Below are 26,784 nucleotides of genomic sequence, written 5' to 3'. Positions count from 1 at the left end.
TGTGGTGTATACCCTTTGGTTGGTTGATGATGCATGGAGGGGATTGTAACCATGGCAATGAAACGATATACGATAGGATGAATGTAAAGCTAATGTTCTCCCATGTAAACTATCACATAATTCACAATAAAACATTTAAAAAACAAAACAAAACTGATGCTCTTCTTTGTAGACCTTTATGCAATTCACAATAAAAAGGTTTTTTTTTTTTTTTTTTTTAATGAGGCTTATGTGAAAGATATGACCCGCTGGTGTGGCGCTGTGAGTTAATGAGCCAAACTGCAAAGCCTTTTGAACTGCAAGGTTGGTAGTTCAAGCTCACCAGCTGCTCCTTGGAAACCCTATACAGGGTCTTTATGGGTCGGGATCGACTTGACGGCACTAAACAACAACACTGTGAAAAATAGAAATTAAGTTTCATAATCAACTGACTCAATGTGAGCAATACAACCCACGTCCCTTAATTACCCATCAAGAAAAGAATTATTACAGTGGTAAGGATTGGCAGATCAGGACTAGAAAAGCTATAAAGTACCGAACACTAGCGATAGATTTATTGTCATTTTAAGCTGTCCAGGATTGGCTGACGCATACTTGGGCATGTTTCTTGCTTTTAGTCTATATATAATTGTTGTTGTTGTTGTTGAGTTCTGTCTAGTTGGTTCCAACCCATTGTGACCTCATATAGGGTTTCCAAGGAGCTTGAACTGCTACCCTTGAGGTTCAACTGACTTTGCAATCGAGCGTATTAACCCATAGTGTCACACCAGGACTCCAAATATAAGCTTAAATTCCAGAGGTGTTTTATTGAAAGTCATCGGAATGTTCCCCTCCAGAAGCCATTATAGCAACACTGAATAGGGTTTCCAGGGCTGTAAATCTTTAGGGGAGCAGAAAGCCTCCTCTTTCTCCCACGGAGCATGAGGAGCAACTTGATAAATTCAAACTACTGACCTTTAGGTTAGCAGCCTAACTTGTAAGCACTACGCTATCAGAGCTTATTAAGTATAAAATTGCAGTACATTTTAATTCTTAAGTTTTAATTTATAAAAACTTAATATTTCAGCCAGTTATTTGATCACTAACATGTTTCAAAGCAAATTTGCATAAAGGTTATACTGAAATCTGCTAGCTAATTCCCTTTCTCTCCTTGTCTCCTTAATGATTACTCCCAATGTGGAACATGTTTGAAATACTTTTCAGGTTGTTTAAAAATCTATCATGTCTCAATCCAAACACTGTGGACATCTGAGAGAAAGCACTTTGTAACTTTTAAGTGGACAGAGATAATATTTATGATAAAAGTCTATGCTGATCACAGGGAAAGAGTACAGTATCATTGAGTTAAATGAAAATTCACACCTCAGGAAAAGTAACTTTTTACCCTAAAGCAAGAAATTCTAAGAAGCTTAAGAAAACAAATTTCATTTTAGACTCCATTTTGGGAATTTTTAAAGTTTAGTTTATGTTTTTGTTAGCATATACCTGAAATGGTAAGCTTTTTAACTCTACCCTATACAAAAATGGGCAAATGTCTGAAATGGAGGGATAAAACATTTTCTTTCATAGTTCAAAAAAACCTTAATATTAGGTTTGTGTTACATTTCAATGTTGGCCAATTCTTTCTGATTACTTTTAAATTATAGTTCTTCCATGATAATATGCAACTCAGCATCTTCTCTGCCGGGCAGTAACTTCGCATTGGTAACGCGACATACCGCTATTAATGCTCTAAATTACAGCTGCTTGGCCTTGTCAATACACACATATTATTCCATTCCAAGTGAAATGCAGGGCTTTTTAAAGTTTCTTCCAGCTAGAACATTCCATGAACCTATAAAAAGCAAATTCTCTGTCTTTTATCCCATATTTGTTTTGTAGGATGCTACCTATAATCAACTGGGCAATTTCGTTATTGGGTAAATGAGTATATGACAGAACACTAAAAACCACTTTATCATCATACAGCAAGATGAAGTCAAAATGCATGTGATACAGGCTACTGAAGGAAGTATTGGGAACTATATAGTCTCATCTGCTGTTGTTGTTGTTGTTAAGTGCCAACAGTCGGTTCCATCTCATAGTGACCCTTTATAAGGTTTCTGAGGAGTGGCCGGTGAGTTTGAACTATTAACCTTGTGGTTCAGACCGACCTTGTGGTAGTGTTTATCCTACAGTGCCACACCAGAACTTCATCGTCTCATCTACCCAATGGCAAATACATACTGTGAGAAATAATTACTGGGCACACAAGAGCTCAGATGTTCATTTCCTAATGTAGGTCCTGGTCTGCTCTGTTGGCTTAAACTCCCACTCCCCTGTGTCCTTGTGGGTGGGGTCAGAAAAACAGCTCCAAGGCCCCAGAAGGTGATGTTTGCTATGTGGAGGCTGAGCCCACTTCCGGTTTCCTTCTACCCCCACCTTTGGAAACATGTGGGAGCAGAGCACAATTAGCAGTCTTGGTCATATTGGCCCTTTAGTTATGACCACTCAGTTCCTGTGAGCTTTGTCATCTTTTCTATTCCAAGGGTCAGTGAAAGACTATATTTATTGTAAGAAACCAAGTACCACATCTAATATGGCGCTTGACTATTACTGATATTGAAAATGAATTCTCTATCCATCAATCTAGCTAGTATTTTCATTAACTAAGTTCACTTAATTCTTAGTGTCTCTGCTACAGAGTTGGATTTTATACATTTTTCATAATTTTCTTAAGACAAGGTTTAATTCAGTCAAAAATTTATAAATGAGTTTTGGGTCATATATTGACATTTAATCTAAACAACATTTAAATATTGATGCTAAAACTAAGGCTGTTATCCAGCACACTTAGGTTTAATAGCAGTCTTTTTCACTCACAGTTTGTCTTAAAACAACAGAAAAACACTATTCATTGATTATTTTTCTCTGAACAGCACTATCCTCTATTGCAGAGTGCACATGAGTCATGGGGCTTATGGGTTCCCATTTTTCTGTTCTTAAATTAAAATAACTTCTGTATTTATACTCAAATAAGATGAAAATGACATTTTAAACCTTTATTAGATACTTGTGAAATACATCTCTTATCTGTTACATTCGGATTTAAAATACATTTTGGCACGTCTTCTAAGTGACTCAGAAGTACCCTAATTGTGTGTTAGGCCAACATAGGAGTGGAAGATGAAACATCATAATGGTAACTGAATTTTAAGAATCAATGAATTAATTAGTCCTTGTCTTTTTCCTGCTCAGGCTTTTATTCAGTTATGCTACAAAATCACCTTGTCATGATAAATATGAAAATAAACAAAAATGCATAACACTCCATACCTGAATCTTATGCATCAACTAGGGTGCTGCGAGTTAGTGGGAAGGATTATCTCAAATTATCATTTTACAGTTGAACCGTATTGTTAATATATCTACTGATAGCGTTTTAGCTAATCAACTATTTTCCATGATATTTCTTTGGTTTTTCTGCTAACAAATCAAATACAGTAAAAACGTGCAAAAGCCAGAATCTGTGTTAAGGCAGAAATTATCAGAGAAGGAAAATGTGTATATTTTCCAGTAATAGAAAATGAAAAAAAAGCATTAAGACTGCATCCTGTCAAAGGTGGGAAACTGGCTCTCGCAGGTTCCACTGTACTCACTGAAGAGCAATTAAACATGAGTGTAGGCCAGCATTCTTTTCAGTGCACATTAGTATGCTGAAATCGAAATAATGTGTTTTCGTTTGATAAAAAGTGAGGCCAGATATTGCTTAGCTCAAAATCTAAACTTGGGACAAAAAGCTTTAGAAACAGGAAGGTTCATTTCCTAAGCTAAAGTATGGCACATGAAGGACAGCCACCTGCCTCTGATTTTCATATAACCATGAAATAGTTAGCTATAAAGACTTAACATATAAGTCACTGTTGATGTGACTTTTTTCAAAGTTTTTGCGTGTTTCATTTTGTCTCTAAGATGTAAGCCTGTGTATTTTGAATAAAATGAACTTGTATTTCACATGAACAGTTAAAATAGTCAGGGAGGCATCCTTTTTCCTCATTCTCCCTTTTTCAAAGTTTTTGTATTTTCCAAATTCAATACCACCTGAGTGACTCTTTCTCTGACATTCCTATCTGGAAGGGGTCCCCCTCCTGGTCCTATAATGTTCATTCTTCATAGTAGTTAATGCTTCTGTCTTGAATTGTGTTGAACCGTGATGTTATTGAATGATGAACCATAATGCTATTGAATGATGAACTATGATACTAATGGACGACACAGAAGATGGAAAGTACACACAAAGTCATTGAACCAAGAAGAAATGATTGATGTCCTACCATTTCAAGAGGTAACATTTGCTAAACAAGGAATTTACTGAAGGAAGACGTCTACTCTGCACTGAGGGTATTTGACAGAATACAAATTGAAATCTTCCAACAAAATGTTGCAGCACTGGAGGCATTCATTCATCTCTGCCAAAAAATCTGGGAGACAGCTATTTGGCCAACTAATTGGAAGAGATCCATGTTCGTGACCATTCCAATGGAATATGGAAATCCATTGAAAACAATTAAATCATGAAATCATGATACATGGAGAAAATTTGAAGTTGTCAACGACTTCATTTTTTTTGTGTGTGTGTACACTCCTTATCTCTCCCTTTTTTTTAAGCTCTTATTGTGAATTGTCTAGTAGTTTAAATGGGAGAGAATCGGGTTTGCACTCATCCTATGTATTTCGTTTCATTGCAATGATTACAATCCCCTCCATGTATCATCATTCAACAGTATTTGCTTCTATTCCCTGTTTTGTTTTTTTGTTTTTATGTCCATAAAAACACTCAGGAATATATAATCATTTAAACAACCAATGAGCATATTCTACAAGCCCACCTCCTAGCCGCAGGCACACAATCTTTCTCTTTCAATGAGTCTAGAGTACTCAGCTGCTCTATCTCTCCATGTCCTCACTTCTGCCTCCATCTTGGTGTCACTGCTTCTCTGGATAGGGTCCCACATGTCACTCATGCTCATCTTTCTTGATGGCCCTAGGGTCCTCCTTTTCTGTAATGTAAGATTAACTACTCTCCCATTTATGTTACAAGACTTCTACTTTTACAGTTGCAACAACTGCAATTAGTCATGATAACAATCACTCACTATTGAATCATAAGAATCTTATCCCCATCTCCTTTCATCAGATCCATCTAGACAAGATGAAAACTATTCAGTAGTGATTCTACTTTTCCCCGTGCTCTGAAACTAAACTCCCTCTTGAAAACTTGTAAGCTAGTCACTTTGTGCCTATATAACTCTCCCCCACCCCCATTTTAGGTAGTCAGTATCTAAGTTGCCCGTTCCTATCAACCCTGTGTATAGAGCGGATTTGTTTGTTCCTTGATGTGAAGACGCCTTCCCTCTCAGTTGGTATTTTGAGCAACTACATCCATAAGTATAGGTCAAGTTCATTAAATTGTTGCAATTACACTTATTTCTTTTATCAAATTTCAAAGACTTCATTTTACTTGTATCCACAGTTAACCTTCATGGAAGCAGCAACCAGGAAATCAAATGATGTGTTTCATTGTTCAGGCAAATCTGCTGCACAAGACCTCTTTAAAGTGTTCAAGAGCAAAGATATCAGTTTGAAGACTATGGTGTGCCTGACCCAAACCATGGTATTTTCATTTGCTTCATATGCATGTGAAAGTTGGACAATGAATAAGGAAGACTGTAGAAGAATTGCTGCATTTAGGTGATGGTGTTGGAGAAGAATATGGAAGGTACCATGAACTGCCAGAAGAAGAAACAGGTCTGTGTTGGAAGAAGTACAGCCAGAGTGCTCCTTAAAGGTGAATATGGGGAGACTTTGTTTCTCACACTTTGGGCAGGTTATCAGGAGGGACCAGTTCCTGGTGAAGGACATCATGCTCAGTATAGTGAAGGGTCAGCGAAAAAGAGGAAGACCTCCGATGAAATGGACTAGCACAGTGGCAGCAGCAATGGACTCAAGTGTTACAACAATTGCAGGACCAGTGAGTGTTTTGTTCTGTTGTGCATACGGTCATTATGAATTGGAGCCTATTTGACAACACCTAAGGACAACAACAATGGAGTCCTGGTGTGGTGCTGTGGGTTAATGCGCCAGACTGCAAAGTCGTATGAACTGCAATGCTGGAAGTTCAAGCTCACCCACTGCTCCTTGGAAACCCTATAAAGGGTTGCTATGGCTAGGAACCAACTCGACAGCACTTAACAACAACAACAACAACAAAGACAACAACAATCATATTGTTCTTATAGTTCAAAACTGAATATTAATGAAACCAAAATATGGTACTGCCAAGTTGACTCAAGTTCATGATGATCCATATAAGTCCGACTGCTCCAAAGGTTTTCAATGGCTATTCTTTGGAAGTAGATTACCAGAACTTTACTCCAATGCACCTCTGGGTGGACTGGAGCCTTCATCACCCAGGAACTCCATTATATTAGGCTCAACTCCACAGCAGATAACAACAACAACAACAATGTTAATAATTCATTGAAGTTGTTGTTGTTGTGTTGTTACAATCCACTGAGTTAGTACCGACTCATAATGACCTAGTACAACAGAATGAAATACTGATCAGTTCTGTGCCAATCTCACAATCATTGCTCTACTTGAACCCATTGCTGCTGCCACTATGCCAATTCATCTTATAGGACACCTTCTTTTTTGATTACCCTCCACTTTACTAAGCATGATGTCCTTCTCCAGGAACTGGTCCCACCTGATATGATATCTGAATATGTCCAACAACAACTACATAATTATTGAAGTTAGTTTAACTTAATATTTAGGTTAGTTATTTGTGTGCTTTTATTAATATTTAGGAGTCCAGGATAAGCACTGGATTGCAAGATTGGTTTGAACTGCAAGGTCCATGGTTCAAACTCACCAATTGCTCCTTGGAAAACTCTATACAGGATCACTGAGTCAGAACCGACTTAATTGTACTTATAATAACAACTAATGTTTAAATCCTTCAGGATTGCAATGAGTTGGAACAGAGTTAACTGCACTTAGCAAAAAATAAAAAACTAATGATTAGGAATCCTCGTGTGGTGCTGTAGGATAAGCACTGGAGTGCTAACCACAAAGTTGGCAGTCCATAGCTATCTGCAGCTCTTTGGAAAACCGATACAAGGTTGCTATGAGCTGGAATTGACTCAACCGCACTTAACAACTAATGTTAAATTCTTTAGGTTAGAATGCATTTAGGATCAGTTCCTATATTACACATAGTACAGATCATGGAACGTGAAGGTACTTAATTAATATTTACTGACTCAATGAATGTATATTCCAGACTCTACTATATAATGATGGAGTCTTGGTATGGTGCTGCAGGCTTAGCCCTGGACTACTAGCCACAAGATTCTATTTCTTATTAATAACAACAACTATTGAATAATAAAGGAGCTCTGGTAGCGTAGTAGTTACGAATCGTGCCACTCATCTCAAGGTCTGCAGTTCAAAACTATCAGTGGTTCTGTGGGAGAAAGATGAAGCTTTCTGCTCCCGTAAAGATTTACAGTCTCAGAAAGCCCATGACAGTCTCAGAAAGCTATGAGTCAGAACCGACTCCACGGCACATAACCACTACCATTGAATAATAATCGAAGACAACTGTGCCCATGTGGGTTAACTTATTTCCTAAATTCTTTCTTAAACTTTGTAGCCCTTCCCCAAATTATTCCCATACAGTTCAGCTCATTCTCAGTTCTACACCTAAAGCAATTCAACAAAACAAATAAAGATCACACTGCATTTACTATGTGTCAGTCATTGTTTTCAATGATTTGTGTATATTAACTCATTGAATTCTAACAACTGTGTGAGGTACCCTATAATCCTGATGAAAAAGATGGAGGCACAGTGTACCTGAACAACACACACAGGATCACAAAACTGTAAGTGAGAGAAATAGAACTGAAACCTAGTCAACATGGTATTCAGAGTCCACTTGCTTAGCCACTTGGTTGTTTTCACATCACTGTAGTATGGAAGCTCTGGAGGCTTACCATGTGCGCTGCAATAGTCCAGATTTCCTGTCTGAAGCAGCCACCAACACTGTGTATGCTGTGTAGGGCCAGGCCACTTGTTGCTGTACTATATTTAAGACCACTATGAGTCAGAGCAGACTCAATAGCACCTAACAACAATATTGTTTCCACAAGGATTTTGGCTAGTTCCAGATTCTGTAATTCAGCTATTTATTTGACTATCAAATCTTTTTCACCTTAAGGTTTAGTTTTTTAAAAAATGGATTATTCCAGGTGCGATATGTGACATTGTGGGTTAATGCGCTAGACTGCAAGGTTGGTTGCAACTGAAAGGTTGGCAATTCAAGTTTACCAGTCGCTCCTCGGAAACCCTATACAGGGTTGCTGTGAGTCGGAACAAACTCAAGGGCACTTAATAATGACAATACTATGTAGATGGCTAATCACATTGAATATTCAGAAGAATCTTGTAGGAAGAGAACCAATTTCTTCATTTTTCAGTGGTTTATCAGTCTCATCAAGATTAAATAATATCCCACCATCAGCCTGTACTTTCCCCTCATCAGAGTTTACTTCCTAGACCATATAATAATGTTATTTTTTTAAAAAAGTTTTTGGTAAACCTCTGGGTTAATTTTTAATGTGTATAAAAAGCAGTAACCCCTTTTGAAATTTCATTGGCTCAAAAAAAGCAAACATAGAAATTGAAAAGGCTCATTAATCACTCACTGGCTTTATCCCTTTGCCAATGCAGAAATAGTACTGAAAAAAAAAATAATGAAAATGTACTTTCCTATTTGCTTATGTTTCATTTGAAAATTGTCAGGTTATCTGTTAAGTAGCCCTATAATTTTCTTTACAGTTAGAAAATGATCTGTAGAATAGAGATCTTGTTGGCAGAAGGGATAAGGCCTTGATTTCCAAGACCACAGCCAGAAAATGAACAGATCCTGTTGGCACCGAAGGGTCTGGTACCCAGATAACAGAGGCAGACCTCTGGGATGTAGGTTATGCTAGTGATCCAAACTTTTGTGGATGTTGGCAATTCTTCGAGTGAGGTGGCCAAAACCTATGGTGGTTTGTTAGTATTAAAAGATTAATAAGTTGGTTCTGGTTTGCAGTAACATAAATCCATGAGGAAGAAACTAAATCAGTTTCACTATTACCATACTTCTAATTTTCAACTGGCTCTGAAAAAAGCCACTAATGATTTAAAACTAACACCATAAAAGTATATTAATACTTGCTCCAATAAAAGCTGATATTGGGTTAATGTGAACTCATTAATGACCTTGTTAATAACTAACGTAAATTTGTAATTTTGGTTCAAGTCACTGCTTGGATCAGAAGCTCATCACACATAATAACTATTCAATAAAATCTGGAGCAAGAAAGGTTTGATGTAATTGCTCTCTTTTAGAGTGTAATTTCCTGCATTAAATCTCCCTATTTTATGTGGTTGTCTGAATAGAAATTGAAAAAGAATTCCCTATTATATGATCCTCTTTAAATGATGCTCCTCTTTTCATTTGTTTTCAATCTCCTACTCTCCTACTCTTTTCAAAATTTATATTTTCATCATCACTAAAGCAAAACCTGTATCTTCAATGTTTTATGTATACATATATATATATATGCATACATATATATATATGTATGCATATATATAGAGAGAGAAAGCTCTGGTAGCGTAGTGGTTATGAATCGGGCTGTGAACCGCAAGGTCAGCAGTTCGAAGCTACCAGCGGTTCCGCGGGAGAAAGATTAGGCATTCTGCTCCCGTAAAGATTTACAGGTGTGGCATTGTGGGATAAAGCACTGAACTGCAAAGCTGATCTGAACACAAGCTTGGTGGTTAAAACCCACTAGCTGCTCCTTGGAAACCCTAGGGTCACTATGAGTCAGAACGGAGTCAAGAGCAGTTAACAACAACATAGATATGGGGAGCATAGCCATTCTATACAATAAACACGGGACTGAAAACCACAAGGTTAGCAGTCTGAGCCCATGAGCTGCTCCTCAGGAGAAAAATAAGGCTCACTCAAAATCTAAGGCCTCAAAAATTCTATACATACAGGATTGCCATGAGTTGGGACTGGCTCAATGGCACTTAACAATAATAACAACTCTGATATTCCTGTCCTCTTTCCCTAGCCTTCTTCCCTAGCTTCTTCAAAGTGGCATTAACCAGAGAAGCTGTAAGATTTCTAGACCAGTGGTCTTCCTTTTTAGATCATGCCACTCTTTTGATTATGCATGCATATTTGTTATTTTTTTCCAAACCACATACATATTTGTTGTTAAGTGTTGTTGAGTTGGTTCCTCCTCACAGTGACCCTGTATGGTGGTTGTTGTTGGTGGTTATGTGCCTTGGAGTCGGTTCAGACTCATAGCGACCTTGTACAGGGTTTTCCGAGGCTGTCAATCTTTACAGGAGCAGAATACCTCATCTTTCTCCTGAGGAACAGCCAGTAGTTTCTAACTGCTGACCTTGCAGTTTGCAATCTGATTCATAACCACTACGCTACCAGAGCTCCCTGTATTGGAGTCCTGAAGAGAGGCTCGTGAGTTTGAACCTTGAGTTTAGCATCCTAGTTCTTATCCTAAAGGGTCACACCAGGATTCCATAACACATACACTTCTGTGTTAATGAATCTATACATTATAAAACATATACTTTTTAAAGAAAAGGATAAATAAAAAAAAACTAAAAATAGACATTCTAAAACTTTGTTCCTTTACAACCACTCTTGCCCACTTCTCTCTAGAGATAACAGAGTAGATTATAAATAACATCCACTACTCGCAGATCTATATAACTTTAATAGTTGGTCTGTGGCAATGCTTAGCACTGATCTAAAACTTGAAGGTAACTCCAAGAATTTAGATTTTTGCATAGTTCTTTTCTCTCTCTTTTTGTTCAAGTCCTGTGTTAACATGGAATTAACAAGGAGTCTAAAGATGAGATTATGATATAAAGTATGAGCTATCTGATCACTGAGTTCAGTTGTATGATTTAATTTCTTTTTCCTTTTCATAGCTTGAGTTCTTAGTATCTGCTATTATCTATTAGACAATATATGTTTCACCATGACAGGAGTATTCATATGAACATATCAACCACCTTTTTAGTTACTAGTATCAGTTTATAATTTAAAACAGGGTTCCCAGGACTGGTCTAGATGCTGCAGACACAAAATGTACTAAGTTTTCTCTCGGTGAGCTTGTTTTAGTTATCAATGGTATAAGCAGTTGAATGGCAATGATTGTAGAAAATGTTATCATACAAGAAAGTATCCATCTTTGCTGTAGAGGTTGGGGAAAGCCAAAAAGAGTAAAAGCATTTGCTGTAGTTGTTAAGCGCCATTGAGTCAGTTCCAACTCACCATGATTCTGTATAGGATTTCCAATGAGCTGCTGGTGGATTTGAACTGCCGACCTTCTGGTAATCAGTCCAGGTGCTTACTCTACAACACCATACCAGGACTCCAGAACATTTGAGGTTTTGAAATATGAGATTATTAAGGCTGCTCCTTTAGCCTGGTGAAGAGGTCATCAAAGTTCCTGATATAAAATTGTAGTAACAATAATTTAGCTCCACCTGCCCTATACTGCTAACCACAAAATTAGTGGTTCAAACTGATTTGATGGCATTAACAAGAACAATCTTCTAATTGCTGGTGCCAAGTTCATGTTCCTTGTCTCCCTGTTAAACTTCTGCTGGTGTTGACCACAATTTTGTCTTTAAGGTGATTTCTCATTTCACTTCACTTTATATTTTATATTAACTGTCATGTTGAAATCAGGTTCCAACTTGCTACAAATTCATTTTTTGTCAAGTGTTTGCATTTTTTTCTTGCAATTTATCAATGCTTCTCTTGGTATCCTAGTTTAGCCTATCCTTTCGTTCTTACCTTCCAGTTCTTTTTTCCTTCTCTTCCTCCTTCAATTCCTCTTCTTTCCTCTCCCTCTCTTTCTTTCTCTCTTACTAATGTCTGGTAGCATAGTGGTTACGAATTGGGCTACTAATCTCACAGTCAGCAGTTCAAACTACCAGCTGTTCCGTGGGAGAAAGATGCTCCTGTAAAGATTTACAGCCTCGGAAACCTTGTACGGGGTCGCTATTAGTCGGAATCGACTCCATGACACAGAACAACTAAAATGTTCCCTCCCTTCAGTGACAGTCAAACTGAGGCCTTATGCAGAACTCCAGTAAGATTTTAGGAACTCTGCTTCATGATCCAAAGGACTTCTTTATCAGGCTCATGGTGATATATCAATACATAGACCAGAGCTGGAATATAAAAAATAATTAACACTAGTATTGATTGATTTTACCAGACAATAAATCTAGTGTTATCCTTTATGATGTAATTTTTTTACATTCCTATTTGGTTTTAGGGGAATTATATTTGTTATGAGGAAAAATATTTGAGGCCAAAATAGCTGCAAATATGTTTCTGGCTTTCTCGTTGTTTATAAAGCAAAAAATCTTAAGCTTAAATGGCATGAAATAGTTTGATGATTTTCAATGACCTAATGGAGCACACAATGAGCTACTCACAAAACTACCAACTGTATGTGGTGCACAAATCCAGCTAAAAATATGGCTTAAAAGAATGGTCACAGGAATATGCTGTCTGTTTACACTGCAACTTTCCACCTAGTGCCAACTTTTCTTCACCAACTATAATCTCTGGCCTAAGGGGACACAGTTTAAAACCAGATGGTATAGGAAATAGCTTAATAGACCTTAGTTTTAAAACCAGGATAACCCTAGATAAATGGTACCATTCTTATGAATTTATATACAGAGCTATATGTACTCATCTTGTCTTCCATCCTTTCCTTCTTTGTCAGCAGATACTGGGTGTCTTAGTTATCTAGTGCTGGTGTGGCACTGTGGGCTAAGGCACTGAACTGTAAAGTCTGTTTGAACCACAAGGATGATAGTTCAAGTTCACCAGCCACTCAATGGAAATCCTGTACAGGGTCGCTATGGGTTGTAACTGACTCAATGGTACTTAACAACAACATCACAAGTAAAGATTTGTGGGTTTTTTTTTTTTTTTTCTCTTTTTCACAATTTGTTGTTGTTGTTGTTAAGTGCTGTCTAGTCGGTTTCACAGTTTAGGAGGCTGAAAGTCCAAATTCAAGGCATCAACTCTAAGGGAAAGAAGGCATTATTTTGGAATCAGCTCTGGGGATGGTCCTTGCCTCTTTCAGCTTCTATTCATAGGTTTCTTGGCAGACCTATAGCCTGTATCTTCCTTTCCATTTGTGCTTGCTTACTTAATTTGCTCTTGTATTATCAAAAGAGACTGATTCAGGAAACAGCTATCAGCAATACCTCCTCATTTATATTAACAAAGAAACCTCATTCTCAAATAGAATTACATCTGTAGGCTGTTGTTGTTAAGCACTGTAGAATGGATTCTGACTCATAGCTACTCTGTATAGTGTTTCAGAGGAGTGACTAGTGAGCTTGAACAGCTAACCTTGTGGTTCAAACCAACTTTTCAATCCAGAGCCCTAACCCACAGAGCCACACCAGGACTCCATCCATACGCATAGGAGATAGGATTTAGAGCACATACATTTGGGGGCACAATTAGTCCATTACACTGAGTTTATTCACAAATTCTCTAACAAGTCCTTGTTTTCATTCGACATTTTTTTTTTTTTTTAACTATATGAGCTTGATATTTAGCTTTGTCTTAAACATATCTAGTTTTTATTTCTTAGACAGTTTTTTTTCTTTCCTTTCATGTTCTTCCTGCTAGTCTCCTATCTGGACCCATTTCATACTCTGCTGGCACTGTAGGATAAGCTCTGGACTGATAACCAAAAGGTTGGAGGTTCAAAATCACCATGTTCTCCTTAGAAACCCTATAGAGGATCGCTGTGAGTTGAAATGGATGCTACAGCAGTTAACACCAAATGTCACCTATTGATAAATGTTACTCTACCAGAGCTACAAGGCCTCCAGTGACATTCAGAAGGTGAAAGAAAAGAGAAGACATTCAGGTAATAGCTGTGTTTTTTACCAAATCATGCATATTTTAAAGATGAAGTATGGAGAAAAATAAAGATTTTTTTATCTGTCATAACTATTTGTTCAGATATCTAAAGCATGGTGTGTGTGTGTGTGTGTGTGTATACACACACACATATATATACATATATATGAATATGTATACATATATATATACACACATACACACCATGCTTTCAATATCATATATATATATATATATATATACACACACACACACACATACACCATACTTTAGATATCTGAACAAATATATGTATATATTTATGATAGTTTCTCTATACAAAATAGTGTAGCATTTATTTGATCAATATCACTTTGGTATATAAAACAGCAGTTTCCTAATAAGGAAAGATATTCTGTAGATGCCATTATATACTGAAATATATTTATGTTAAGGTATGTGGCAAAGACTATGAATTTTCCTTAATAGAAATTTCCCTTTACTTCATAATATCATGATATTTATCTGGTATATGGTTGTCCAGAATGCAGACTCCTTTTCTCAGTCTCCTATTGCTAGATGTGGTCATGCAACTAAGTTCTAGCCCTTGAAATATGAAACAAAAAGAAATGTGGACATATGGGTCCTGCCACTCAAGAACGTGATTACCTCTGTATCCTTTCTCCTTCCCACTGACTTGAATGTGGATAAGAGGTCCGTATGGCAGGGCAGTTAGATGAAAGGAGTTTGGGATACTAAATACAATCCATCAAACCAGTTTCTGTGAAATTCATCCCTAATCATGGCAACCCATGTATGTCAGAGTAGATCTATGCTCCATATAGTTTTCAATGGATGATATTTTGGAAGTAGATTGCTAGACCTTTCTTCCAAGGTGTCTCTGGGTAGACTAGAACTTCCAACGTTGGAGTTATAAACCAAATGTGTTAACTATTTGCACCACTTCGGTACTTCTCAAAACGCAAATGGACTAGTAAATTGGTCCAGGATTACTGACACCCAACTATTATGCATGTGTGGCAGAAATATCCTGTTTGAACCATTATGAAGTTGTCGTTTTATTATAGCAGCCAAATCTAGAGGCTAACTAAAATAAAAATTGAAAAATAGTTTAGTTTATTACTAGAATGTGGAGTCTTTTGATGGAATGTAAAGTTGAGTGTCTTCTCAAATTTAAGAAATATCTTATGGAGTTATTTTGCTTTGAAATACAACTATTTATTATCTTATGTGAACATTAAATTACATTAATAAAGTTATATAACTATTACAGCTATTCAATATTTAGGGAAATGCTTAAATAGTTTCTAGAGAACACTGAATTTTGGGCTCCTTTAGTTAATAAACCACCATCAAGAGCAAATACACTACTTTTTACAAAGCCTAACCTCAAATCATTCCCTACATATTTTCCATTTTCACATCTCATTTGGTTTAAAGAGACCACTTCTTAGACAGTCACTGTCCTCCAGACTCCTTAGGAATTTGTTTCTGAGAATTGATTTTTAACCATCTCACTTACTACAGGCACCCACCAACGCCCTCCAAGTACTGGGCACACAACGTTCTGGTTCATTCTTTATCTGTTCATATTCAACTTGGTTTTTCTTTAATTTTATGAGCTCCACTGTTCTTATCTATGTCACTATATGTAGTGGAAGTTATTAGTTTTAAAAGTCAATATTTATTTTTACAACAAATTCAATCCTAGCATAGTGGTTACAAATTGGGTTGCTAACCTCAGGGTCAGCAGTTCGAAACTACCAGTTGTTCCATGGGAGAAAGATGAAGCTTTCTGCTCCCGTAAATATTTACAACCTCAGAATCCATACACAGGGTCACTATGAGTTAGAATCGACTCCATGGCACATTACCACCACCACCAAGAAATACAAGTATATGTGTAGCTATCTTTGATGAACAGAATATCGTTGGAAAACAAGAGAGGATTCATTGTGCAAAACAATGAATGTCTGCCAAGATCCATAGATTTCAAGGGATGATACTTTAAATCTGAAGTACAATAATGTCTCTAGAGCAGTATTTCAATACATTCTGAGGGTCACCTATATTAGGTCTGTGAAATTTTTTGCTTTGGCTTTTGTCTGTTTATTTTTCCTAAGTCTTGGAGCCTTGCATACATCCTGATGGAAGAAATCCATGCTTCTAAATTGAATGAAGTATATGATTCACTCACATAATGATCAGAGAATGAACTGATTAGAGTCCCCCAGCTAAAATTATATTAGCTTTCATTTTTTTCCACATTTGCATGTCCTTAGTTTGCAGGTGTCACCATGGCTGACAAATAATTTTTAAGATGCAGAATATCACAAATTCAGAAAACTATGTCCAATACCTGGTTTCAAATGCCCTACGGATATGAAAGTGTAGCTCATATGTTTCTTCAAAAGGATTATCTATTTTAAACTCATTACTTAGGCAGTAGGAATATAGTAGTTGATTGATCTCTTGTTGAAATTTTAAAAACCCTTATGAATTTTTGTTTCTATTTCATAAAATTAACAAAAATAATGGCATCGATAAAGGGTAGTGTTGTACCAATGCAGAAAATTCTTCGAATGATATAATAAATGATGTTGTTGCTGTTGTTAAGGGCCACTGAGTCAGTACTGACTCATAGCGACCTTATGTACAGCAGAACGAAACACTGCCTGGTCCTCAGTTAACCTCACTACTGTTGCCATGCTTGAGTCCATTGATGCTGCCACTTTGCCAATCCATCTCGTTGGGGGTCTTTCTCTCTTTCTCTGTCACTCCACCTTACCAGACATGATATCCTTCTCCAACAACTGGCCCTTCCTGACAATATGTCCGAAGTATGAGAGACAAAGTTTGGCCATCTTGGCCTCCAAGGAGCACTCTGGCTGCACTTCTTCCAAATTGGATCTATTGGTTCTATTTCATATCTATTTATCTAGAATTTTACTTATTCAAATTCAGCAAAATAAAAATATTTATAATACCTTATCTATATTATTTTTTAATCTCTATTTTGTTGTTGTTGTTGTTAGTTGCCATTGAGTCAGTACTGACTCATAGCAACCTTATGCACAGCAGAACAAAACACTGTCCGTCCTGGGCCAACCTCATTATTGTTGCCATGCTTGAATGCATTGATGCTGACACTTTGCCAATCCATCTCGTTGGGGGTCTTTCTCTCTTTCTCTGTCACTCCACCTTACCAGACATGATATCCTTCTCCAGCAACTGGTCTCTCTTGACAATATGTCCAAAGTATGAAAGATGAAGTTTGGCCATCCTGGCCTCCAAGGAGCACTCTGGATACACTTCTTCCAACACAGATCTGTTGGTTCTTTTGGCAGCCCATGGCACTTTCAATATTCTCCTCCAACACCATGACTCAAAGACAACAATTTTTCTATGGTATTCCTTATTCACTGTCCAGTTTTTGCATGCATATGAGGTTACTGAAAATACCACGGCTTGGGTCAGGCACACCTTAGTCTTCAAGCTGACATCTTTGCTTTTCAACACTTTTAAAAGGTCTTGTGCAGCAGATTTGCCTAATGCAATACGTCGTTTGATTTCTTGACTGCTGCTTCCGTGAGTGTTGATAGTTGATCCAAGAAGAATGTAGTCCTTGACAACTTCAATCTTTTCTCCATTGATAAGAATGTTATTTATTGGTACAGTGGTAAGGATTTTTCTTTTCTTTACATTGAGATGCAATCCATACCAAAGGCTGTGCTCTTTGATCTTCATCAGTAAATATTTTGTCTTCTTCACTTTCAGCAAGCAAAGTTGTATCATCTGCATATTGCAAGTTGTTAATGATATTATTTGTTAACTGCCGTTCAGTGGGTTCTGAATGGATACTTAGATATCCTGACATCTATCTAACTACTTGGTTATATAAGGCTGTGACATGCTATACATTTTGATCTGCTGCTTTCTTCTCTCAAATAACACTATGTATCATTAGTTTTTTCATAGTTTGAGCACACAGATCTCACTTCATTCTTTTAATGTCTACATAGTATTACATATTATGGATAAACCAAAACGAAGCAAAATCTTTACTGATTGAAATTAAGGCTGTTTCCATTCTTTTTAAAATAGCATCATACAGTGATATTATGGGTATTATTATAGCTTAAGTAAAATTTGATAATGGCTAATTGCCAATTCAAAAGCATTTTTAACATGGTCGTTAATATTGAATTCAAAAGTAAAATGCCATCCTATTTTACTCCTATGGACTTTCCCCCATAATAATAACTTTAACTAGTGTAAATTCCAAACCTAAGATGTATTTAATCTACTAGCTAAAGGACATTCTAAATGAGTTATAGGGTCAAAGCAAATAAATACTCCACCAGACAATTCTGCTACACTTTAGAATGATAAAATTCTTGGAATAGAATATTTAAGTTAGACTTGTAAATGAGATATAATTGCAGCTCTCAAAATGCAACCATGCTATACGACATGTACAAGACTAAATTCTTTCCAGCATTCTTTAGTATTGATATAAATGTACAAGTGGTGAGCATATGTTTCTGGAATGTTTACTGTTTCTGTCAGCAGTTGTTCAGGTTTTGTCTTATTTTAGGGGATCTATGTCACAGGTCAGTTAATGCTTTCTTATGTCATTATTGCATTCCCTCTAGAAGATTGCATAGAATATATGGACATTTCTGAAAAAGTAACCTGAACATTCCAATCATAACAACTTTATGGAGCCTTAACAGTTTAATATAATTTATATGAAGAAGGGAGAGTTTGCCAGAAGCACAGAATGCTCTGTTGGCATATATTTGAAGCACATTCATTCTTGCTGTGAGAACTTTGACTTATACTAACTCATGACACTTTACTGATCTTGTTAGCAAAATCATCATTTATAGAAAATAGATTTCTGCACCATAGAGAAAAAGAGAGCTGGTTTTATTTTGTTTTGCTTTCCCCCTCCCCCATTTTTGATAGCCTTAGTATGACAGAAATTTATTTTTGTGTTAATAGAATCATAATTATGCATTAATTATGCAATTATGCATAAAGATATGTTATAGCAAAAGAAGATCTATGAAGTACATTTTAATGTAGTGCGAAAGTATGTAATCTATAAAGTTTCTTCAATGTCAGTAGCTATATAGAATTTATAAGAGAAGAAACTATTTAGGCTTATATTAGGCTGGTAGCCATTTTATTTTTGTGTTTAGCAGATTCATAATTATGTATTAATTATGCAATTATGCATAAAAATCTTCAAAAGAAGATCTATGAAGTACATTTTAATGTGTATGAAAGTATGTAATCTGTAGAGTTTCTTCAATGCCAGTAGCTATGCAGAATTTATAGGAGAAGAAACTATTTAGGCTTATGTTAGGCTGGTTGCCACCAGGATTTGGGGGAGATCTTGAAGACAAGCATTGGTCAAGGACTCATTAATTAAAATGCATTTCATGTGGCTATATCCCATTCTTGCTTTGCTCACTTGGAAACTCCTTAGGGAAGCATGGAACCTACTAGATTATTCAAAGATGCCTTAGTATAAAATGATAATTTCAGTTGTTGGCCCCATTTCAGTCAAGAAGTAAAGAAAAGCTGCATCATGAATTAAAGGTTAATAAGTGAAACAAAATCATTTATTCAATAGACATCTATTGATGTTGAATAGGTCACAGTGCCATTTAAAATAAGCTCAGCGCATTTTGGGGAGAAGGGTACTGTTGCCATGTATATGAAAAGGGATTGCTTTCAATACGTACTTTATAGCATGTTTATGATGAGAAAATATACTTTTTGAAAGAAAAATGAAATAGGTAAAAAATAATGACATAATTAAAAATATCATGACTCTTTCTAAAATTCAGGAGTCACTCTTGTAGGCCTAGAGCTACATAACTATGAACAATCTGGTGTCTATTTAATTCCAATTCGAGAAAACAATACCATCTCTGTCTTCAAACACAGTGCCAGAATAGGATATTCACAAACATGATACATACTTTCAGTGAAATGGGTAGTATTACATTTTAATTTGTATATTTCACCAAAGAAGATATTCTTTGAGCTATGCAGCAGAACAGGGAAAAAAGAAACATCTAAATATTTCTCTAATCCAAACAAAATAATCAACAATAAAAGCAAGAATATTTAAACAGATAATCTATGCATGTCCTACCTTTCTTTTTCGAAGTCTGACTTGATTATCTGCAGGTTCCTGGGTGGCCAGAGTCTCCTTTAAGTGTAAACACTGCATGCCATCTCCTGCATTGACCTTTAGAAGACTTTTGTTTTGATGTTCTAAGAAACCACTCTCCTCCAGGCCATTTTCAGCTGACATTCCACTGGGGCAGGAAGGGGGCTGTAGAAGGCAGCTTCCAAGATCTGCTTTTGATAATGGCAGCCCTCTGTCAGTGCAAAGAGTAGCAGAGACCTCATCATGTATGTTGCAGGTGTTTCTTTCATGTCCATCTTTAGGGAAGTCAGATTTCCTTCTTTGCTGAGCAATTACAGCAGAATTAAACAATTGCTTCTCAGGTACAATCTCTTTCACATTCAAAGAATCACAGGCATTTATTTGTGGTGCATCTTTTATTTCACTTACGCTTATTTCGTTACAAAGCTCCAGGCTTGTCCGTATAGTGTCAGTAACTTTCCTCTCTCTTCTTTCTTCTACTGCTTTAGAATCAGGTTTGCTTGGCATGATCCAGGGGCTACATGAATCTTGGTTACACTCCATGATGGGTGGGCTCTTCACTGAGGAGCCTGCTCCTTTGACACAATGTTGATCTGATGTTTTATGCCTTTGCGTAGTTAAGATCTGTTTATCATCTGTAAGATATAAATTGGAATCGGTATCCTCATCAGAAACATGCACTAATGTTTCTGTGCTGGCCTCCAGAGAGAGAAACTGCTCTTCTCCATCATGACTCTCATTTTCATCCACCTCCTTTGCAATGTGACCCACTGGCCTCCCAGTGAAATCTCTGAGTTCCGATCCATGACAGCAGTCTGGTAATGATACACACTTTTCTTTGCGGTCCACATGTAGAGTTGCATCTTTTTCCATACTTGCCTGCAAGCTGTCAGCTCCTAGACCATGATGACATGCTGTGTTATAATCATCAGAATTAAATGGTAGGCCCATCCATTGGGTCACATGCTCTTCCCAGCTTCTCTTTCTGATGGCTACAGACATGTCATCATAGTTTTTATAACAGATAGAGATATATATTCCATACAAGGTGGCGGAAGTAGACGGAACTTGGTGAAAGCTGACTTCAAATTCAGTGATCAAGGAACAGAGTCAGTTTTGTCATTTTACCACCTGTTGAATAATTTAAAAATAGTTATTGATAGAGATCTGAAGAGTCAAAATATATTTTGGATAAAGAGAACACTCTTTTTTTTTTTTTTAACCTAAGATTTGGTAAAAGACTTAATAAAGCTTCTGTTTAGAAGTTTTTATATACTTTGTTGTTAAGTGCCGTTGAGACGTTTCCGACCCATAGCGACCCTGTACAGGGTTTCCGAGGCTATAAATCTTTACGGGAGCAGAAAGCCTCATATTTCTCCCGCGGAGCGGCTGGTAGTTTCTAACTGCTGACCTTAAGGCTCGCAGCCCGATTTGTAACCACTACACTACCAGAGCTCCTTTTTATATAATAGTGCGCTAGTATAAAACAGGGCCGTGCATCATTGCCTTCTTTTCCTAACGAGTGAATTTAAAGTATAATAAATCAGTAAAATACAATAGTAAACATAGATGTAGACTAGTTATATGACATTCATGGATGTAAATATTTTCACTCTCCCCCCAACCCCCCTTTCTGAATAACAGTCATAGCTTGTCCATTTCACAGAAAGTTATCTAGAAGTCTCATTAGAATGGCATTCTTTTGCTAATTCTCTTGTATCATTCCTACTATGTTGTTACTTTAAAGGAGAAATTTTGAGCTTGGAAAGTTCACTGTGCTTTCAAAGGTTCTTTCTTTAAGAAGCAGTCTAATATTAATTGAAATTGCTAATTTAATATTTCTGATAAAAAATCATTGACAACACTTTTTAAATGTAGTTAGAGTACTCTATGAATAGATAAAGATATAAATACTCAGCATTAAAAATTCTCTATGGAAATATTTGTGTTGTAATACTTAATAAAAACCACAGGAAGAAACTTATTGCTCTAGTTTCTATGTTTTCTTGATTTACTTGTTTTGGACATAGGTCATTACAGAAATCTATTGTCTCTTTGGTTTGAATTGCAACAAAAGCCACCAGGGAAATGTTCACACAAAACTCAAACTAAAGCGACAGCAAGTATAATATAGAAATGTGAGAAAGAGCTAATACAGATATCAAACTACCAGCATATATTTGCTCCAGAGAATGACTAAGAAATCAAATAACACAGTTTAGGTCATATTAGCACATAACTCATAAGCAGGAAAGGTTAGGATGAACCATTTATGTTGCCTAAGGAAAAATATATTTGTGTTTATTATTACCATCACTATAGCAAGCTGAGGAACCCTGATGATACAACAGTTAAGTGCTCGTCTGCTAACTAAAAAGTTGGTGGTTCATACCACCCCAAAGAAAATCTACAGGGCAAGTCTACTCCATCATATAGGGTCAACTATGAGTCAGCATGACTCTCTGACACACAGAAGCAACTATGACTAGCTAGCAAGGATTTATGGAAAACTTATTGCTGGGTTAGGAATCACTGCACACAAGTACTTTACCTACAGTCTCTCACTTACTCTGAACAACTTATGAACTAATTCCTCTAATTACCAATACGCTGTTGAAGCTTAGAGAAATGAAATAACTTGCCCAAGGTTGTGAGTCAGGATTCAAAGAAATCCATGGTTCTAAGGAACTTGATTCGTTATGAGGTTCTAGCCCTGGACATCTCCCTCTACTCTCAATATTCCTTTATATATATACAAAGTATATGCAAACTGAGCCTCAAAGGAATTCGGGTTCACCAAAAAGGAAATGTGAGCAAAGAGAACTGGGTCTATTCTTTAGAAATTTGAGTCTTAAACTCATTAATTTCTAAGGTTAACTTACAGACTTCTGTTACAATTTGTCCTTAAAAAAATTAAGTAAACAAGAAAATGAGGCCTAAGTTCAGAAACATAAACATATTCCATGTAGTTGTTTGTATTGTTTTAAATTATTTAATCAGATATTTAAAGGAAAAAAATTATCAATGTACACTCAACCATATAAAAATGATGACTCCAAATATTGCCTCATAATATAACCAAAATACTGAGCTATAAAAGAAAAATCTCATTCAATAAGCAGACAGTTTAGTATTTTCGCCATACAAGAATTATCAGCACACAGAGCATGGATTGATTTATAGATTTCAGCAATGAACTTGATTAACTACTGTGCTGTTTTGGGGACACTTCAGTCTTTTGAGAAAGCCTTCCAAACTCATGCCTCAAAGGTAAATATCCCCATCCCTGTAAAGACTGGGAAGTTAAGGAATGTACTAGAATTTGGGTACCACAGCTTGACCAAATACCTTTCTGGATAGTATTTGGTTCCTTCAAAGGTCTGTGACCATCTTTGAAAATGGTCAGCATTCAGATTTTCCATGTTGGCATTCACTATGCACTCAACAAAAATATAAAGTCCCTGAATTTCATGCATAAATCATAATAGTGTGGGAGGCTATGGAAAGTGGAAAAAGTGCATAGACGTAGGCCAGAAAATTTCTGCTTTCATGGGCAAATTTGGTTTGTAATAGGGCGGTTCTGCTTTAGATGCTTTCTTTTCTTTATTTTTATCCAGTGTAGAAAGAGCAGGCTAACTTAAGAAATGCCAAGTGGTATTACTATGTCATTCTTAAGCCACATTTACATTAAAGCTGAGCCTGAATTCTGGTTTTATTTCTTTCATAGAGGAGAAATATAATTTTTTTAACCCTATGGGGACCAGATTATATATATGTTTTGTCTCTGAGAGCTTAAAAGAGTGTTTATTAACTTAGTTCACTCAACCCTGATGTATAGCTATGATAATGACAAAGAAAGACAATTTAACAAGTTCTGAGACAATCTCACTACAAAGAAAGATTTTAAGTTTGGTGGATTCAATCCAATATTAACTCTTTCTATCCTCATTTTTATTCTAGTTTCTTTAACATTTTTAAATCATTCTGTGAATATGCCATAACTTTATTTTCAAGACATAAAATTTCTTAATTCTCATGCGACCATTATTACATTTTTGAACACTTATGCCATTTACTGTGGCCTATCATAAACAGCTTTTTAAAATTTTAAATGAAAGCTTATTTGTTTACACTTCATATTTAAATTCTTATTTGTAAGACTGACAGTTTCATCTGCCTCTATGATTTAAAGGCTGAATAAAGTATTATAAATGGGAGCATAGGATTATTGTCAACTTTGTCTGACTATGTTGGTTTCATATCCTGTTGTTGTTGTTAAGTGCCATCAAGTCAGTTCCATAACAATCCTGTTTCCGTGGAGCAGCTGGTGGCTTTGAACCACTGACTTTGTGATTAGCAGTCCAGAGCTTATCCTACAGTGCCACACCAGGACTTTTTCCTTATATCCTATGTAATCGGAATTGACTAAAATCCTGCACTGTAAAATAGAGACATCTTCATGGAAGACCTGGCTTTCCCTATAAGCCTTATTTAAAGTTATGTTTCAAACTACTAACCATTTGTTTTACAAATTTATATTGCATTTCTTTTGTAATCCTTTTCATTTGGATTCATTCAGAGTGAGCTCAGCCACTGAGGATTTGGACAGTGGATCTGGAAAAGTGTAGGTCATTCCAGGGTGTTGATTTTATGAAGTGAATTTCCATGGGGAATTTCACTTCTTAAACACATGTGTGCAAACACCACTGTATGACTATTACAAGAAACTGTGGGTAGTTTGAATTATACAATGATTTTGAAAAATATTTGTGAAATGGCCAAATTTATGTTCTGTAATATTAACACGCAGGATGTTCAAATATAAAGTGATGCATAATTTATTCTTTGCACTAATTTTGTATCACCACACCTTAGTTAGCATAAATGTTTTATAGCATTTATGTAATAACATTATTATGTTAAAGAACAGCTAGAGACATTCTAGTTTTGAGAATTACCTATTTATATCTGAAATCAAATGATCACTTTTTCCTAGCACTGATTTCTGAATTAAATTAACACGTTATATTTTGTCAGCCAACTGTGCTTAGGACTCCTGGTGTGGTGCTGTAGGGTCAGCACTGTACTGCAAACCACAAGGTTGGCAGTTCAAACCCACCAGCTGCTCCTCAGGACCAGCTATTTGGAACTGACTCAATGGCACTTAGCAACAGCAATTGTGCTTAGGAAAATAATTTGATAATAATCATTACTGCTGATTTGGTAGCTGGGACATTTATAGTGCAAATGAAATATTTATGGTTGAAATCAAGTGGGCAGAACTATGGAACTGATAGAAACACTGTGGGATCAATATAATTTATTCAATGAACATTTATTTGATACTTCAAATAAGATGGAAAGTTTAACACAAAGCAGGGCTTCACCAACTTCTCTCTTTCCTTCTCCCTCAATGCATCCCTTCTTCCTTTTCTCCTTTGCTCTCTCCTTCCCTTTCTTCATTTTTAAAATAGTTGTAGTGATGTTGGATATGGTGAATATATTAGATAGGGTTTTATAAAGGAAGAGATTCCTAAATGAGAATTTCTATGGTAGATTTCTGCTTTTAGAATGGCCCGATCAAATGAGAATGAAAGTGCCTGGGAGAAGTCTTTCTTTCTGGCTTCAGATTCTTACTATTCTAGAATCAAAAATTTGGGAAAGTCAGCAGAGGCAGTAATAAATGCCAGAGAATTATTAGCAACTTAAAAACTCATCTGTTACTTTGAAGGGAAACATATTTCTCAGGAGTTTGTGCTTTGCCCCATCTATCAAGAAAAATTGTATCTTTGAGGGCAACTTCCATCTACAAAAGGATGAGTTTGTTTCCATGTATAGCTTGCAGATGAAGCACATGGAGCAGCTAAATATAAAGACAGTTTGGATGTATATCAGTGGCAGGTAGCTTCTAGAAGAAATAAATTAAAGATAATGACAATTTGAGGATTGTGGATTAGGAGGGATTTAGGAGACCAATGGTTCATCATGAATATTCCTTCACGGACAAAAGGATAGGAGGGCACTTTCCTTCTTTTTTCTGTTTAATGTATTTTCTTTTATAGCTCATTCATCATTCCTTCCATTGTTGTTACTAATTTGGGGAGCTGTGATAGTTAAGGTTTTATGTCAACTTGACTGGGCCAGGATTCCCTGTAGTTTGGCAGCTGAGATGTGGTGATCTCTATGGTGAGATCTAATACAGTGTAGTTAACTCTATGATGATTGGCTATGACCAGATGTAGTTAACTCTGTGATAACTGGTTATGAGCAGGTTTTTTTAATTCTATGATGATTAAATGAAAGACATTTCTTTGGGGTGTGGCCTACTTTCAATATATTAGACACTCAGACAAAGCAGTTGGTGAGCTTGAACTGCTGACCCTGCAGTTCAAACGACTTTGCAGTCTGACGTATTAACCCACAGCGCCACACCAGGACTCCATATATGTTGTTAAGTGCCCTCAAATTGACTCAACTCATAGAAACCTTGTATAGGGTTTCCAAAGAGCAGCTGGTGACTTTGAACCACTGATATATATATATATATACA

At 36.4% G+C, this 26,784-nt stretch overlaps 1 protein-coding gene across 1 annotated transcript in view; it reads right to left on the bottom strand.

The window, feature by feature from the left end:
- The window catches only part of DLC1 (deleted in liver cancer 1), a 594,809-nt gene that overhangs the window by 543,777 nt on the left and 24,248 nt on the right, over positions 1-26,784 (bottom strand). Inside the window, exon 2 of the mRNA XM_006834477.1 lies at positions 20,217-21,365. Coding sequence (XP_006834540.1) covers positions 20,217-21,236 — 1,020 coding nt within the window. The 5' untranslated portion in view covers positions 21,237-21,365. The remainder of the gene's footprint in view (positions 1-20,216; positions 21,366-26,784) is intronic.

Source organism: Chrysochloris asiatica, unplaced genomic scaffold (genome assembly GCF_000296735.1).
Source record: "Chrysochloris asiatica unplaced genomic scaffold, ChrAsi1.0 scaffold00011, whole genome shotgun sequence".
NCBI lineage: Eukaryota > Metazoa > Chordata > Mammalia > Afrosoricida > Chrysochloridae > Chrysochloris > Chrysochloris asiatica.
The sequence above is the reverse complement of the archived record's forward strand: the minus strand, read 5'-3'. Positions and strand labels throughout refer to the sequence as shown.